The following is a 14,309-nucleotide window of genomic DNA, read 5'->3' as shown; positions in this document are numbered from 1 at the left end:
TCTCTCTGTGTAACCTGTGCAACTCTTTCAAATACATAAGTAAATCTTTAAAAAAAAAAAAGAAACAAAGATTTTAATCACTGACTGCAAATTATATAAAGGCTATAGCCAGAGGAAAATAATAAGTCTTGTGAGATGTGCAGGGAGAGCGGCAGGCCCGGCTCACAAACCAGTAAATGGTCAGGTCGGGCAAAGCCACCCGGCTCACACTTAGCCACAAGGGGCCTTCAGAGGTACCCCTGAAATACCCAAACTCTGAGTGCCGAGTCTGACACGGCCAAGGACTTCCAGTGTACTCTTCTTTAAATTTTATTTTATTATTTATTTGAGGCAGAGTTACAGAGAGAGAGAGACAATCTTCCATCCACTGATCATTCCCCTGATGGCCACAGTGGCCCAGCCTGAACCATGCCAAAGCCAGGAGCCCGGAACTCCATCTGGGAGTTCTCCCACATGGTGGCAGGGACCCAGATACTTGGGCCATGTTCCACTGCTTTCCCAGGCGTATCATGAGGGCTGGATCAGAAGTGGAGCAGCCAAGAACCAGCGTTCACATGGGACTGTCCGCATCACAGGTGTGGCTTACCCTGCTTGCCACAACGCTAGCCCCATTCTTTCGATGACACTTACGTACTGGTCATTTTTCAGATTCTGTGGGAGATTCCTACTCTCAGCTTGGTGGACAACAAGGATCTCTTCCCATAAGAGAAGCCCAATGTGCAAGGAAGCTAGGGCTCAGGTATGTGACCTGGGCTGGACCAAACAGCTGCGTTTATTTGCTTATGATTTTGAGCTGGGGATGGGACAGCAGTATCCGGTGTGCAGACAGCTTCGTTACTGGGGTCAGCGTGGTATCCAGTGCCCATGCCAGCTGTATCCTGGCGGAGGCAACCAGGGGGCTGCCCTCAGCTGCCCGGCTCTGGGAGGGGACATCAGTGTGGTTCTAGGTAACAGAGTTTCCTTGGTTTCTGTTGACTTCTCAGTCTTGTCTCTGGTGACTCCGCCCCACCCACGGAGCCTTCAATAAAACTCATTTCCTGATTTAATCAGTCGAGATCTGTTCCTGCCCCTTACCCCAGGGAACCTGACCGACACACCCCAGTAGCCAAGAATTTCTTCTCGACTATCTGGAGTCTTCCTGCTGCGAGTGACGCTCACATCGCGTTGTGTTTGGATCAGACCTGTTCCTGGTCTCCACGCTGCCGCTTCCTGGTTGTGTGACCAGGGCTGAGCCCCAGCTCCGGGCCACCTGCACAGTGCTCTCACCTGCACACAGAATGGCCTGCACCGCCTTAGAACCCGGAGGCAGTTGTTCAACACCTGTTTCCATCCAGGTTCCCGGGGCCCACTGCGGAAGGAGAGTGAAACAGGCTCCATAGCTCTCTGGCCGGCACACCAGACAGGCAGACGCAGCAGCGTCTTTGAGAGCCGTGGAGGCTAAGGGTCCCCACGACCTCCCCAGCTAACCTAGCCTGGGATGCTCTCCTGAAGGGCAGAGACAGTGTCACTGCTCTGTTCTTTGTGCCCAGAACTCTTCTTGGCACACAATAAATATTCAAAAAATACTTAGATCTGGAAATTTACACCACCTTTGCAACTTTCCTATCCCTCTAAAATTATTCCAGGCATGGAGTTTTAGCCTAGCAGTTACAATGTGGGTTAGGATGCCCACATCCGGGTACCAGGGTTTGAGTCCTGGCTCTGGCTGCTGAATCCAGCTTCCTGCCAAGGCAGGCCCTGGGGAGCAGCAAGGGAGGCTCAACTGAACTTCCATTGTCATCCTGTGGGAGACTTGAATGGAGTGAGTTCCTGACTATAGCTTGGGCCGAGCACAGGCCTGGCTGTTGCAGGCATTTGGAGAGTGAACCAGCAAATGCAAACCACTACTCTCTTTCTTGCTCTCTCATATAAATATGTATTTTTAATGTAATTTTAATTTTAATGTAAGTTATGTATTTTTAATACAAGTTATGTATTTAATATAAGTTATTATTTATTTAATTTATATATTTAATATATATTATATAATATATAACTTATATTTAATATAAGTTATATATTTAATATAAGTATTTAATACAAGTTATTATGTATTTAATATAAGTTATGTAAGTTAATGTATTTTTAAAATAAGTTTATTTAAAATACTTGTGGAAGAAAGGGAGGGATTTAGGGAAGGAAGGAAGGCAGAAGGAAGAGAAAAGAGAAGGAGGGAGGCATCCCAGCCACACCACAGTAACTGAAACTTTGACAGTGCCCCCACCCACCTGTGCCTTCGCACACGGCCCCCACCGCATTACTGCTCTGCGTTCACCGCGTTGTCAGAGATCTGTGAAGCCACCATGCTGCAACAGCTACCAAAAGGGGGCTCTCGCTGCCTTTGAAGAGCCCCATTCCTTGTGCACGGCGCTGTGAAGACCAGAGTTCTACTCCCAGCACGTGCATCTCATTACACAGGGTCCGGTTTCCTCAGCTGTAAAATGGGGCTCACTTTTACACAGAATTGTTGTGAGAATCAAAGGAGATAGTAAGAGCTTCTTGGGGATGGGCGTTTGGCACAGTGGTTAAGATGCAACTCAAGGTGCCCGCAGCCCGTATCAGAGTGCTTGGTCCCAGCTCTGCTCCCAATCCAGCTTCCTGCTGATGCACACTGGGAGGCAGCGGGGATGGCGCTAGTAGCTGGGTCCCTGCCACCCATGGTGGAGCCCCGGACTGAACTTCAGCTCCTGGCTTCAACATGGCTCCTGCTGGCATATGAGGAGTAAACCAGTGGATGGAAGATCTCTCTTTCTATCTGTCTCTGTCCTTCTGTCTTCTAAGTAAAACGAAACTAAACAAAAAAAAATTTTTTTTTTGACAGGCAGAGTGGATAGTGAGAGAGAGAGACAGAGAGAAAGGTCTTCCTTTGCCATGGTTCACCCTCCAATGGCCACCACAGCTGGCGTGCTGCAGCCGGCGCACCGCACTGATCCGAAGGCAGAAGCCAGGTGCTTCTCCTGGTCTCCCATGGGGTGCAGGGCCCAAGCACCTGGGCCATCCTCCACTGCACTACCTGGCCACAGCAGAGGGCTGGCCTGGAAGAGGGGCAACCGGGACAGAATCCGGCGCCCCAACCGGGACTAGAACCCGGTGTGCCGGCGCCACTAGGTGGAGGATTAGCCTAGTGAGCCGCGGCGCCGGCCACTAAACAAAATTTTAAACACGGCCGGCGCCGCGGCTCACTAGGCTAATCCTCCGCCTAGCGGCGCCGGCACACCGGGTTCTAGTCCCAGTCGGGGTGCCGGATTCTGTCCCGGTTGCTCCTCTTCCAGGCCAGCTCTCTGCTATGGCCAGGGAGTGCAGTGGAGGATGGCCCAGGTGCTTGGGCCCTGCACCCCATGGGAGACCAGGAAAAGCACCTGGCTCCTGGCTCCTGCCATCGGATCAGCGCGGCGCGCCGGCCGCGGCGGCCATTGGAGGGTGAACCAACGGCAAAGGAAGACCTTTCTCTCTGTCTCTCTCTCTCACTGTCCACTCTGCCTGTCAAAAAATAAAAAAAAATAAAAAAAAAAATTTAAACACTGCTTTTTTTTTAACTGTGTAGGGGGGCTACCAAATGCTTACTATGTGCCAGCTCCCATGCCAAGCCCTGTATGAGTGCTCTCCTCCTTGATATTCACTGGAGGGAGGGGACTAACATCCTCATTTTGTAGATCAGGAAACTCAGGCTCCCGGGCTAACTTGCTCAAGACCCTACAGCCAGTGAGGAGGGGGCTGGGAGAAGAGCCCAGGGCGGCCGAGCCCCGAGCCCCTGCAACTGCTGCTGCCCCTGAGATTTCTGACAGCAAATGGGATACAGGTGCCCACCCTCTGGCGGGTCATTTTCATCCCATTCTCCCTTCCACCCTCCTCTCCCTCTTCCTCTGGCTGCCCCGCCAGACCCTGGGGATTCCTGAATGGAGGCTGTAGAGGAATGGGGAGGTCACCACCTCCGTGGGAAGCTGAGGCTGGGACTCCCCATCACCTCGGTGCTATCGCCGGGCGTCTAGATGGGGACCAGCGGCCAGGACAGGACAGCACCGGTGGTGTTGCACGGGGACAGGCTGCATGCCCTTCCTCCTTGCCTCAATCGGGAGGGCACTGGCAGGGCCACACCCAAGGCGTGAAGACACTTTTCCTCAGCTGCATTCAAACAAGTGGCTTTAAATGCCTGAATTATCCTTATATAAACAGCGGGCCCCACCCACTCATTGGTACCAGGCGGGCTCCTGCCAGCGCAGGCTTCAGCCTTGATGTGGCCGGGGGAGCCCAGGCGCCTGGGCAGCAGGCTGTGCCGGCCATACCCCATGGCTGCCCAGTGGGGCTCGGTGGGCAGGCCTTTGGTGGTGTTGCTAGGCAACCTTGGTAACTGGAGAGGCCCCTGGATGGGCAGGCTCCACCAGCACACCGCACACTGTCATTACTCGCGGTGCCAAGGCCCACAGCAGTCTCTGTGTGGTCAGGGCCCGAAAGGATGCTTTTTTAGCTACGGAAATTAAGAACCAGCCTTTCAGTATTACAGGGTTGTGGTTGTGGCTGTTTCTGCTCCATCTCTGAAGATACACTTGGAAGAAATCGGCAAAAGATTTAGACAGAAAAAGCCTTCAGAAACCCCCTTTTCCAGAAGTTTTCCTCTGTCCTGCAGCAAAGCACGCTGGCCCTCAGCCGTCAGGGCGGCTCAGAGAGGGTGGCTGCGCTTCCTGGGGCTCTCCGTGGCCCACGGGCTGCTAAGGCTTCTTCCTCGGACTTCCTCTCTTCCCCAGTTGCTGGGGGGGGTGGTGCGGGGGGGCCAGCACTTCTGCCACACACAGGGCAGAACGTTGGAAGGCAATCAGAGCACTCACCCTTCCCAGGCTACAGATCCACTCGCATTTACTGTTTTGGCAGCTCCTCCCATTCACCCACATTAATTTTTTGGTTTATCTGGCAGGCAGAGAGACAGATAGACACAGAGAAATACTGATCCACTGGTTCACTCCCCAAATACCTATGTGCCTATGAGAGACAGAGCGGGGCCTAGTCACAGCCAGGAGCCAGGAACTCAATCCCGACCTCCCCTTCGGGCAACAGTACTTGAACCATCATCCGCAGCCTCCCAGGGTGCATATCAGCCAGCTGGAATAGGAAGCAGAGCCAGGACTCGAACTCGGACACTTCAGTATGGGATGCGGGCAACCCTGGTAGCATCTTAACCACTGAGCAAAACAATGCTCCTAAAATTCCCACTTTATTTCTTAATGTTTATTTGTTTTCATCTACTTGAAAGGTAGAGAGAGAATCTCCCATTTTTCTATTTGCCAGAGAGAGCAAGATCTTCCATTTTTCCATGTGCTGGTTCACTCCTCAAATGCCCATAACAGTCAGGGTTGGGCCAAGCTGAAGCCAAGAGCCTGGAACTCCCTCTGGGTCTCCCACGTGGGTAACAGGGATTGAAACACTTGGGTAATCATCTGCTTCTCCCAGGATGCATTGGCAGGAAGCTGGATTGGAAGCAGAGTAGCTGGGACTCAAACCAGCACTCTGATTTGGGGTGTGGGCATCTCGCATCGCGGTTTAACCCACTGTGCCGCAATGCCTACTCCAGTTCTCACGTTGTCAATGAGCAACTGAGGCTAAAAGAGGCAGCCATGATTGCATACCTAGTGACAGCAAAGCAAACCCAGTGAGCTGAGGGCAGGTCCTGGCCTTTCCTCTACACACTGGCTCCTCAGAGCTTTTCCATACAACAAATATGCACCTATATATAGCAATGGCAATACACGGTGGCATAGGAGACACGGGAATTTCGCCCTGGGTCTTGCACTCTCCTCAACTCCCAATGCTTGCTGACCATGGCTGTGCTTTCAAAGCTGTCTGTGCACACTAAGGAACAGTCTGGAAGAACTCCCAAAGACAAGCACACTCACCAAGTGAATTGATAGACTTAGCCCACTCGTGCACAAGGCTGAAGGAGGACCCTGACCCTAAGCCACTTGCTCCTTAATTCAACAAGCTGGTCTGCTGGACAGCATCGGGAGACTACCCAAGACAGTAAGGAGGCAAAATCACTACTTTCATTAGATATTTGTAGATATTAAAAAAAAAAACCCTAAAACCTTTTCCTGCCTCATCTACAATGTTTCTTAAATAATGGTCCCCGTTGGCACAGGGCCAGGGCTTTCCCGGAATGTGGGATTTGTGGTGCTAAAATAAGGACTGACCCTGGCAGAGGACGTCTGACCTCCCTGTCCCGTCAGAATCACCCGGGGAGGTTAGGTGAAGATAGCCCGCTCTACCCCCAGGCAGTGGCTCCTCACTCTGGCCTCACATCCAAACCCTCTGCCGATTCTGTTTGTCTCACTCACACCAGATCAGTGGAATCAGAGCCGGGGGGGTGGGGGGTGGGGTGGGGTGGGGGTGGGGAAGCACAGCACTGGTGTTTTAAAATGTACAGCCAGGATCAAAACTGCCTGCCCTAGAGGGTGTGGGCTGGGGTCTTGCCCAGGAATCTGCATTCGTTTCCAGCAGCTCCCCTGGGGATTCTTCTGTATGCCACATCTGATAACCAACCAATGCTTACGGTCTGCGTGCTCTCCTGCCACTGGGCAAGCATTTCCTGAGTGCCTTGCCTGTGTTAGGTTCTAGAAACACATGGGGGAGGGCGGGAAATGGAAAGAAACTACTCCTGTTTCCAGGCCCTCCCTACTCAGTGGGAAATGCAGACCTATAAATTTTCCAAAATTGCATACTGCAATTTAGATTAAAAAGTGGGTCAGCATCATCACACTGGTGGCAACCACTCAGTTTCCAGCACCCCAGTGTGGTAGGCTAAAGACAGAGCATAGTATTTGCAATTTTTTTCCCACTGAGAGATGAGAGTTGTTTCCCCTCTCCCTCAATCTGGGTCAATCCTGTAACTGGTTTTGACCACTACCACGTGGCAGAGGCATGCTGGGTACCACCCAAGGCCGGCCTTACAAGACCCAGGACCCCCACTTGTGCTCCTTCTGGAACACTCCCTCTCTGAAGTCTCTTGTCATATAAAAAGTTTGACCACCCTGTGGCTGCCACACTGAGAGGCCCACGCTACCCACCTATGGAAGAGCACTAAGTGGCAGGCCCATAAATGAAACTGGCTTGCACTCCCCGCCCAGCTCCCCCCTCTGCTGACCACAGCCAAGCAATCTGACCTCTGTAGACCCCACAGGAAGCCGATGAAGGACAGAGCTGCCCTCTGCCCAAATTCCCAGGTCACAGAACCATGACAAAAGATAACGATCGTTGTGTCAAGTCACCCGGTTTTGGAGTGAGTGGTTAGACGGCAGTAGCAACCAACCCAGGGACAGAATGCCATCACCTGCCACTGGGGCTGGCGTGTGGTCCAGCAGGTTAAGCCATACGAGCACAAGTTCCATCCTGCAACTCTACGTTTCAAATAAATAAATAAATCTTGGAAAAAAAAAAAAAAAGGAATTGGCGGCGGGGGGGGGGGGGGTGATACTGTGGCACAGCAGGTTAAGCTGTGGCCTGATACTCCAGCATTCTCCATAGGAACCAGTTCCAGTCCTGGATGCTCCACTTCCAATCCAGCTCCCTGCTAGTGGTCTGGGAAAAGCAGCAAAGAATGGCCCGAGTGTTTGGGCCCCCGCCACCCAAGTGGGAGACCTGGATGAAGCTCTCGGCTTCCACCTGGCCCAACTCTGGCCGTTTTGGTCATCTGGGAAGTGAACCAGCGGATGGAAGACTTGTCTTGCTCACTCTCTCTCTCTCTCTCTCTCTCTCTGGAACTGACTTTCAATATAAATAAATAAATGTTTAAAACAAAACAGAACAGTGGTCATCCTCATCTCCCTCCAGGGAGTAGACTACAGGGCCTCATCTGACATATCCCAGGTTCCACCCCCACCTCTGTTCCACTCTTGCCCCCTGCACAACAAAGCAAAACCACAAGTCAGAGTTCATCAGCTCTGCTTGAAAGCCTTCAACAGGACAAATAAGCACAGATTCCATAGCAACAAGGCCCTGGGTGACCTAGCTCCCGCCTTCCTTGCTGAATTCAGCTTCTACCCTTCGCACCCAACACCTCTCTGCTACAGCCACAGGGACTCTTCCTGTTCCTGGAACACATCAGCTCTCTCGGCCTCAGGGTCTTTGCACTCGCTCCTCCTTCCACCTCATCCTTTCTCCCCCCACCCCGCCCCGCCTGTGCTCCAACATACACCCCCATGGCTGATGGTCACAGCAAACAGCTCCTCCCCAGGAAGCTCCCCTGCCCATGCCGACCCCTACGCCCATAAATTCTACCTTCGTCCCTGCTTATTTCCTCCCAGCACTTAACCACTGCCTAAAAATATTCTGTTCACATCTTATCTGTCTACTGGAACGTAAGCTCCAGAAACATCGGAAATGTTTATTTTCTGCTCCCTCTGTAGCCCGGCACCTATTAGAGCACCTAGCACACAACGAAGCTTAGCCAGTGTTTGCCGAATGGACCATCAAAAGAAGAAAAGAGGAGAAAAGGAACAGAGAAGAATGGAGCCGCGGAAACAGCACTGACATTACAGGACTCAGAAAATCCTGGTTCTGGCTCCACTGCCCTTGCTGACTTATGGACAAGCCACTGCACCTCACCTGACCAGGAACCTCAGCCCCACCAAGACACAAGGGCTGGTGGTGCTTACAAGTGCCACGCATCAGAAGTCGTCACATCTTTTGTTCATAAATCTCCTTACGAATATTTGGAAAAGCTTTGTCCCTTCTTGCATATATTAAGATAATAAGTGAAAATATTTTTCACAATTAAAATTAGTTCCAAGACTGAAATTTCTGGCACAATCCTTGTGGGAAATATGCATTAAATACATTGTCATTCAACCCATGGAGGTACACATTTAGCTTACTGAGCTCCTGGAACCTGTCTACCCATCAATCCAATGGACAAAGCCACTCCTCAGTATCAAACCAATCAACCAAATCAGATCAACTTTCTGTAAGAAAATCCACTTTCATTTTTCTAAAGTTCCATAACTGTGTTTATTTGCATCCCCGCAACAACCAACTCAAGTCTCAATTCTAATGTTACAATAAACAGATAAAGAACTAAAGCACTGTTGTTTAATATAGAGTAGCCCAAATTCTCGAGCAATTCTAAAGTACCTGAGTTCAAATCCTGGTTTCGTCACTCAACAGCTTGTCCGTGGCCTTGGGCAGCTTAGTAAAGCTCCGGGTGTCTGGGAATCTCATCTGCAGGAGGACAGTGAGAGTGGGTATTCTAGATGTCGTAGGAGTATCACATTAGCTTATTGCCCATAAAGCCCTTGGAACAGTGCTCAGCACATAGTTAGCATCCAATGTGTATTCCGAATAAAACACGAGTAAGTCCCACGCGAGATCGGGAGCAAGGCACCGCTCCCTGCAGTCTGTCTTTCTCTCTCTCTCTCCTTCTCTCTCTCTCTCTCTCTCTCTCTCTCTCTCTGCTTTCTTTCTCAGGAGCAGACCTCCAATCATCCTTTTGGACAATTTATCATAGGAAGCTTGAGGGTGGGCAGAGATGTAACTTCCTTTTATAAAGCCAAATAAGGGACCCAAAGGGAGCAGAGTTGGCCTGTCCCGGGCCCCTGGCACATCTGACACACTGTCCCTGGCATGTGAGAGCTGGGTTCAATTCCTGGCATCCCACCCACAACGCCACCCCCCACTTACATAAGAAAACACAAGGGGTTGCAAAGGAGTAAGCAGGAGATCCCTGATTTTGCTGCAAAGTATGCAGATGTAATTTATTCATACATTTCAATACTTTCTCTAGAGAAACAGATTAGCCGGGACCCAGCTGCGTCCAGCTGAGAGCAAAGTCGCAGATGCGCAGTCACAGAAACCCGCCAGGGGCCCTTCCTGAGTGAGCCCCACAACGGAAGGCTCCTTCCCTCAGACAGGAGGGGGCCACCTCAGGCCTGAGCACCTTCGCATCATCTCCCAGGCCCCCAGGCCTCAGCACCACCTCTGAAATGCAAACCAGGGGGTGTCTCTCCCATGCTCAGTCCCTTCAGTGGGTACTTAGTGCCCTTGGTATAAAACCTAGGCTCCGGGGCCGATGCCGTGGCTCATTTGGTTAATCCTCCACTTGCGGCGCCGGCATCCCATATGGGCACCAGTTCTAGTCCCAGTTGCTCCTCTTCCAGTCCAGCTCTCTGCTGTGGCCCGGGAAGGCAGTGGAGGATGGCCCAAGTGCTTGGGCCCCTGCACCCGCATGGGAGACCGGGAGGAGGCACCTGGCTCCTGACTTTGGATTGGTGCAGCGCCGGCCGTTGTGGCCATTTGGGGAGTAAACAAATGGAAGGAAGACCTTTCTCTCTGTCTCTCCCTCTCACTGTCTATAACTCTACCTGTCAAACAAATAAATAAAATCTTTTAAAAATTTAAAAACAAAAAACTTAGGCTCTGTGACAAGAGCCTATGCACCAACCCTCATCTCCTCCCATTCACTCCCCCAAATCACCCTGCACTGCAGCCACACTCAGCCCCTGGCAGCTCCAGCTCCCACTCCCCGCCAGGCCCTTTCTTTTTTATTTGAGAGACAGAAAAAGATCTTTCATTCCCTGCTTTACTCCCCAGACACCCAGGACAGCGAGGGCTGGGCAAGGCTGAAGCCAGGATCTCTCTCTCACCTAGGTGGCAGAGACCCAAATACTTGAGACATCACCTGCCACCTCCCAGCATGCACATTAACAAGAAGCTGGGCCGGGAAGCAGAGCCAGAACTTGAGCCCGGCCACGCCCACAGGGGATGCAGGTGTTCCAAAGGCTACCCTAACAGCTGCACCAAGCATGCCCACACCTTCCATTCTCTCCCTCTGCCGGGATACCTTCCCTCACCAGTAGGTTCTTCCAGGGAAGCCTTAACGCCCCCTTCAAGACTCTGTCCTTTCCAGCCGCTCCACAGAGCCCCCCTGAGCACCCTCCAAGTCCCTGGCATTGCGCTGGGCCCAGAGGACACAAAGCAGACACGGAGACGACCCGCCCCTCTTGGTCCCTCAGCCACCCCTGCGCAAGCCTAGAGCAGAACTGCCTCCTTTGCGTCGTAACCGTCTCCCGCACCAGCCTCTGTGCGTCCCGAACAGCACATCCACTTTGAATCCATTACCCAGTCCACGCAATGCGTCAGAAATGCAATCAGCTTCATTTCTTGTGTTTTTTGCTTTTAAGGTTTATTTATTTGAGAGGCAGAGTTACAGAGGGAGGGATAAACGGGAGGGGGAGGAAAAGGGAGAGGGAGAGGGAGAGGGAGGGAGAGAGATGGAGGGAGAGAAGGAGGGAGGGAGGGAGAGATCTTCCAACCACTGGTTCACTCCCTAGATGGCTGCAACGCCTAAAGCTGGGCCAATCCCAAGCCAGGAGGCAGGAGCTTCCTCCAGGTCTCCCATGTGGCTACAGGGGCCCAAGCCCTTGGGCCATCTTCTACTGCTTTCCCAGGCCCTAGCAGAGAGCTGGATTGAAAGTGGAACAGCAGGGACTCGAACTGGCTTCCACAGGGGATGCCAGTGTCACAGGAGGAGGTTTAGCCTACTACGCCACAGCGCCGGCCCCCAGTCAGCTTCATTTACTCACAAAGGGTTCATCAAACAGTTTAGACCAGGGCCCTTCAAGGTGCTGGCTATGGAACCGTGAACCAACAGATAAGACCCCGCCTGCATGGGCCGGAGGGTCTCAGGGCTTGGGCAGAGCACTGGAGTGAAAGAACCAGGCATGAATGAGTGAATGGATTAGCGATTCCGGGCAGGAGGCTGTCGCCTCACCTGCATAGAGCAGGAGACAAACAGGAAGTGCGGCTGGGGGAAAGGCGAGGTCCTTCGGGCCTTTCCGATAGAGAAACTGAAGGACAGCAAGGAGCCCCAGCCGAGAGCACGGAGCTTACATCAGTGTGATGCACAAGAGAATTGTGGACCCATGACGCCTGGGCCACGTGACCCTAAGCAAATCCATTAACCTGTATGTGCCCTTAGCTCCTCATCAGCCAATCGGGGATGATAATAATAATAAAACGGAACTATGATTAAAGGTGATAGCGCATTTAAAAGTCGTTCGCCTGGGGCGGGGCAGAGCTGGTTTGTAGGAGCGCGGGTACAGATTCAGGACCCAGCAGCCGGCTCTTCCCCGCCCCTCCCCTGGTACTTCCCAAGTGCCTTCAAGGTCGGGGTTGTCATATCCCTGTACGGGAGGGGGGAGGGACCAGTGAGAGAGGGGCGTGGCAGGAAGGGGGTGAGGGAGGAAAGAGCACAGGTGTGGATCAGGAATGCCCAGGTGTGCCTGGCAGGTGGCCCGGGGCCGGCCCTGTGTGGTCGCCCGCCTGTTCTCTTCATAAAGATGCCATTTTACAGACGAGCAAGCCGAGGCTCAGCGAGTCAACAGGAGAAGACCTGGGCTGCGAATCCAAGTCTCTCTGGGAGACTCCAAAATAACTCTCCGCCGCGCCGCGCACGCGGCCCGAGGCTGGTCTGTGATCACCTGGAGTTAGCGGCAGTTGTCTTATTCCCAGGGGGAGCAGAAATTGTACCCCCCCACACCCGGAGCAGAAATTGTACCCCCCCCCACCCGCCCCGCTCCGAAAATCCAGGCCCTTGCTCAAACAGCTACGGACAAGCAAACCAAGAGTAAGAAACTGGAGAACGAGCCAAAACCCCGACACCCGCTCCAGGAAGGAGGCAGCCAATGGGCCCGGAGCCGCCACGCCGGAGGAAACGCCTGGGCTCCCCCCTCCAGTGCCCAGGGCAGGCGGGAGCGCTGAAGACTGGCTCGTCGCAGGCACAAGCCGCTGGAGGGATGCGGGGTGCTGGGGAGAAAGCCGGCGACCCAAGCGAAATGTCCCGGGGGGGACCCCCTGACTCCTGGCCCAGTCTGCCTGCAGGCCTCCCTGCGGCCCCTCGGGGAGGTGGCCCTGGAAGCTGAGGCTGCCCAGGCGCGCCCTCCCTTCCAGCCTCCACCAGCGCGGGGTCTCCGGGCCCGCGAAGTCGCCCGCGCTTCCTGCCGCGCGCCCCGCGCCCGCACCCGCACCCGCCGCCAGGCGCCGCCCCTCACCTCCGAGGGCCCTCAGCGGGTCCCCGTGCTCCGGGCGTCGCGGGGCCCTCGAGCTGCCTGCGGCTCGGCGGAAGCTCCCGCCCCGCCAGGCGCTGCTCCGTCCGTCTGCCCGCCTGGGACTGAAGTCGCCGGCCCGGGGGAGGGAGCCCGAGGAAATCCCCTCCCAGCCTGCTCGGCGGGCTCGCGCGTGGGCTGGCCCGCGATGAATGAGTCCTCCCGCTCCGCCTGCTTGGGTCTGAGCCAGGGCTCCTCTGACGGCCTCTCCCGGGCTCTGAACTCCCTTCCGCCTCCATGGCCTCCCGCCCTACCTGCCGCCTGGCTCCCCGGCCCTCCACTTCCCTGGGGAAGATCTCTGTAGGTCTCTGCCCTGAGGCCAGGCCCAGTCCTCCCACCACCCTCTCCCATCCCACCCGTGCCCAGCGACAGGGACTTGTGTGTGGGCCCAGGTCGGGTGGTTTGATGAGGATCCTTCGCGAGCCCCCTGGATCCTCCCCACCGACCTGGATCTCCCTGGGCACTGGTAAAATAGGCCTGCCAGTTTCTGTGGATTCATTCGATGCGTTTTGAGAATAACCCACTTTGAAGGAAAGGGTGGATTAGCATGGACCCCTCCCTGCTACTCCACTCAGAAGACACAGAATGAAGTCCCACAGTCGACGGCTACTCAAGATTCTGGCAGCAGGGACCCAAGGAGGGGCGCCCTGTATGGGAGGGCACTGGGAAACTCAGAGGAAATGACACACAAGATGGGTTTTGAAGGATGAATAGGAGTTCTCGAAATTCTAAGGCTAGAAGGGGAGCAGACAGAAGAGTCCACACAAAGGGAGGGGACGTGGCAAGAACGGCTGGGAGCTGGGAGCATCACCAGGTGTGGAAGGACCCTGCGGACTCCGGCCGTGTCCTCAGCCACTGGGACTGCCCTCAGGTCACCTGCAGCAGCGTCTGGTGTCGCCGGCTGGGAGACACAGCGCCTCGCTGACCTTGCACAGCTCAGGTGCTTCATGGACTAGGGCTGAGAACGTGGGTCAAGCATGTTTTAAATCAAGATTTAACATCCCCACATGTAACAGTTATCCAACAACGCCTTGCGGCCGGCACTGGGATTCCTGCCTGACGCCTGTGCCGATACCAGTAGGTGCATCCCACAAGCACACCAGTAAGAAATCTCACTAGAAAGTAGCTACTCTGAAGAAATACTTTCCTTCTGTGGCCATATACTCCTTTGAGTGGAAGCATCTCCAT

General features: G+C 53.9%; 1 protein-coding gene and 1 long non-coding RNA gene across 6 annotated transcripts in view; one reads left to right on the top strand and one right to left on the bottom strand.

Annotated features, from left to right (window-relative positions):
• LOC138850675 (uncharacterized) overlaps positions 1-1,046 on the top strand; it is a 60,318-nt gene extending 59,272 nt beyond the window's left edge. For both annotated transcript variants that reach the window (XR_016237399.1, XR_016237397.1), the window contains one exon: positions 649-1,046. This is a non-coding gene — a long non-coding RNA (uncharacterized LOC138850675). The remainder of the gene's footprint in view (positions 1-648) is intronic.
• The window catches only part of RHBDL2 (rhomboid like 2), a 52,680-nt gene extending 38,592 nt beyond the window's left edge, over positions 1-14,088 (bottom strand). Inside the window, exons 1-2 of one of the 4 annotated variants that reach the window (XM_089337439.1) lie at positions 13,998-14,088; positions 9,154-9,240 (exon numbers count right to left, since the gene is read on the bottom strand). Coding sequence is in view for 2 of the 4 variants with exons in the window: in XM_089337438.1 (XP_089193564.1) it covers positions 13,068-13,360 (293 nt within the window). In the remaining 2 variants the exon portion in view is untranslated. Of the gene's footprint in view, positions 1-9,153; positions 9,241-13,067; positions 13,375-13,997 lie in introns of those variants that run through there. The other 3 variants (XM_008265525.5, XM_089337438.1, XM_002715202.6) reach the window with 3 other exon arrangements.
• Between the last annotated feature and the right edge of the window lie 221 nt (positions 14,089-14,309).

This window comes from Oryctolagus cuniculus, chromosome 7, assembly GCF_051225735.1.
Source record: "Oryctolagus cuniculus isolate XC-2025 breed Fujian yellow rabbit chromosome 7, ASM5122573v1, whole genome shotgun sequence".
Lineage (NCBI taxonomy): Eukaryota > Metazoa > Chordata > Mammalia > Lagomorpha > Leporidae > Oryctolagus > Oryctolagus cuniculus.
This window is presented reverse-complemented; position numbering and strand designations above follow the sequence as displayed.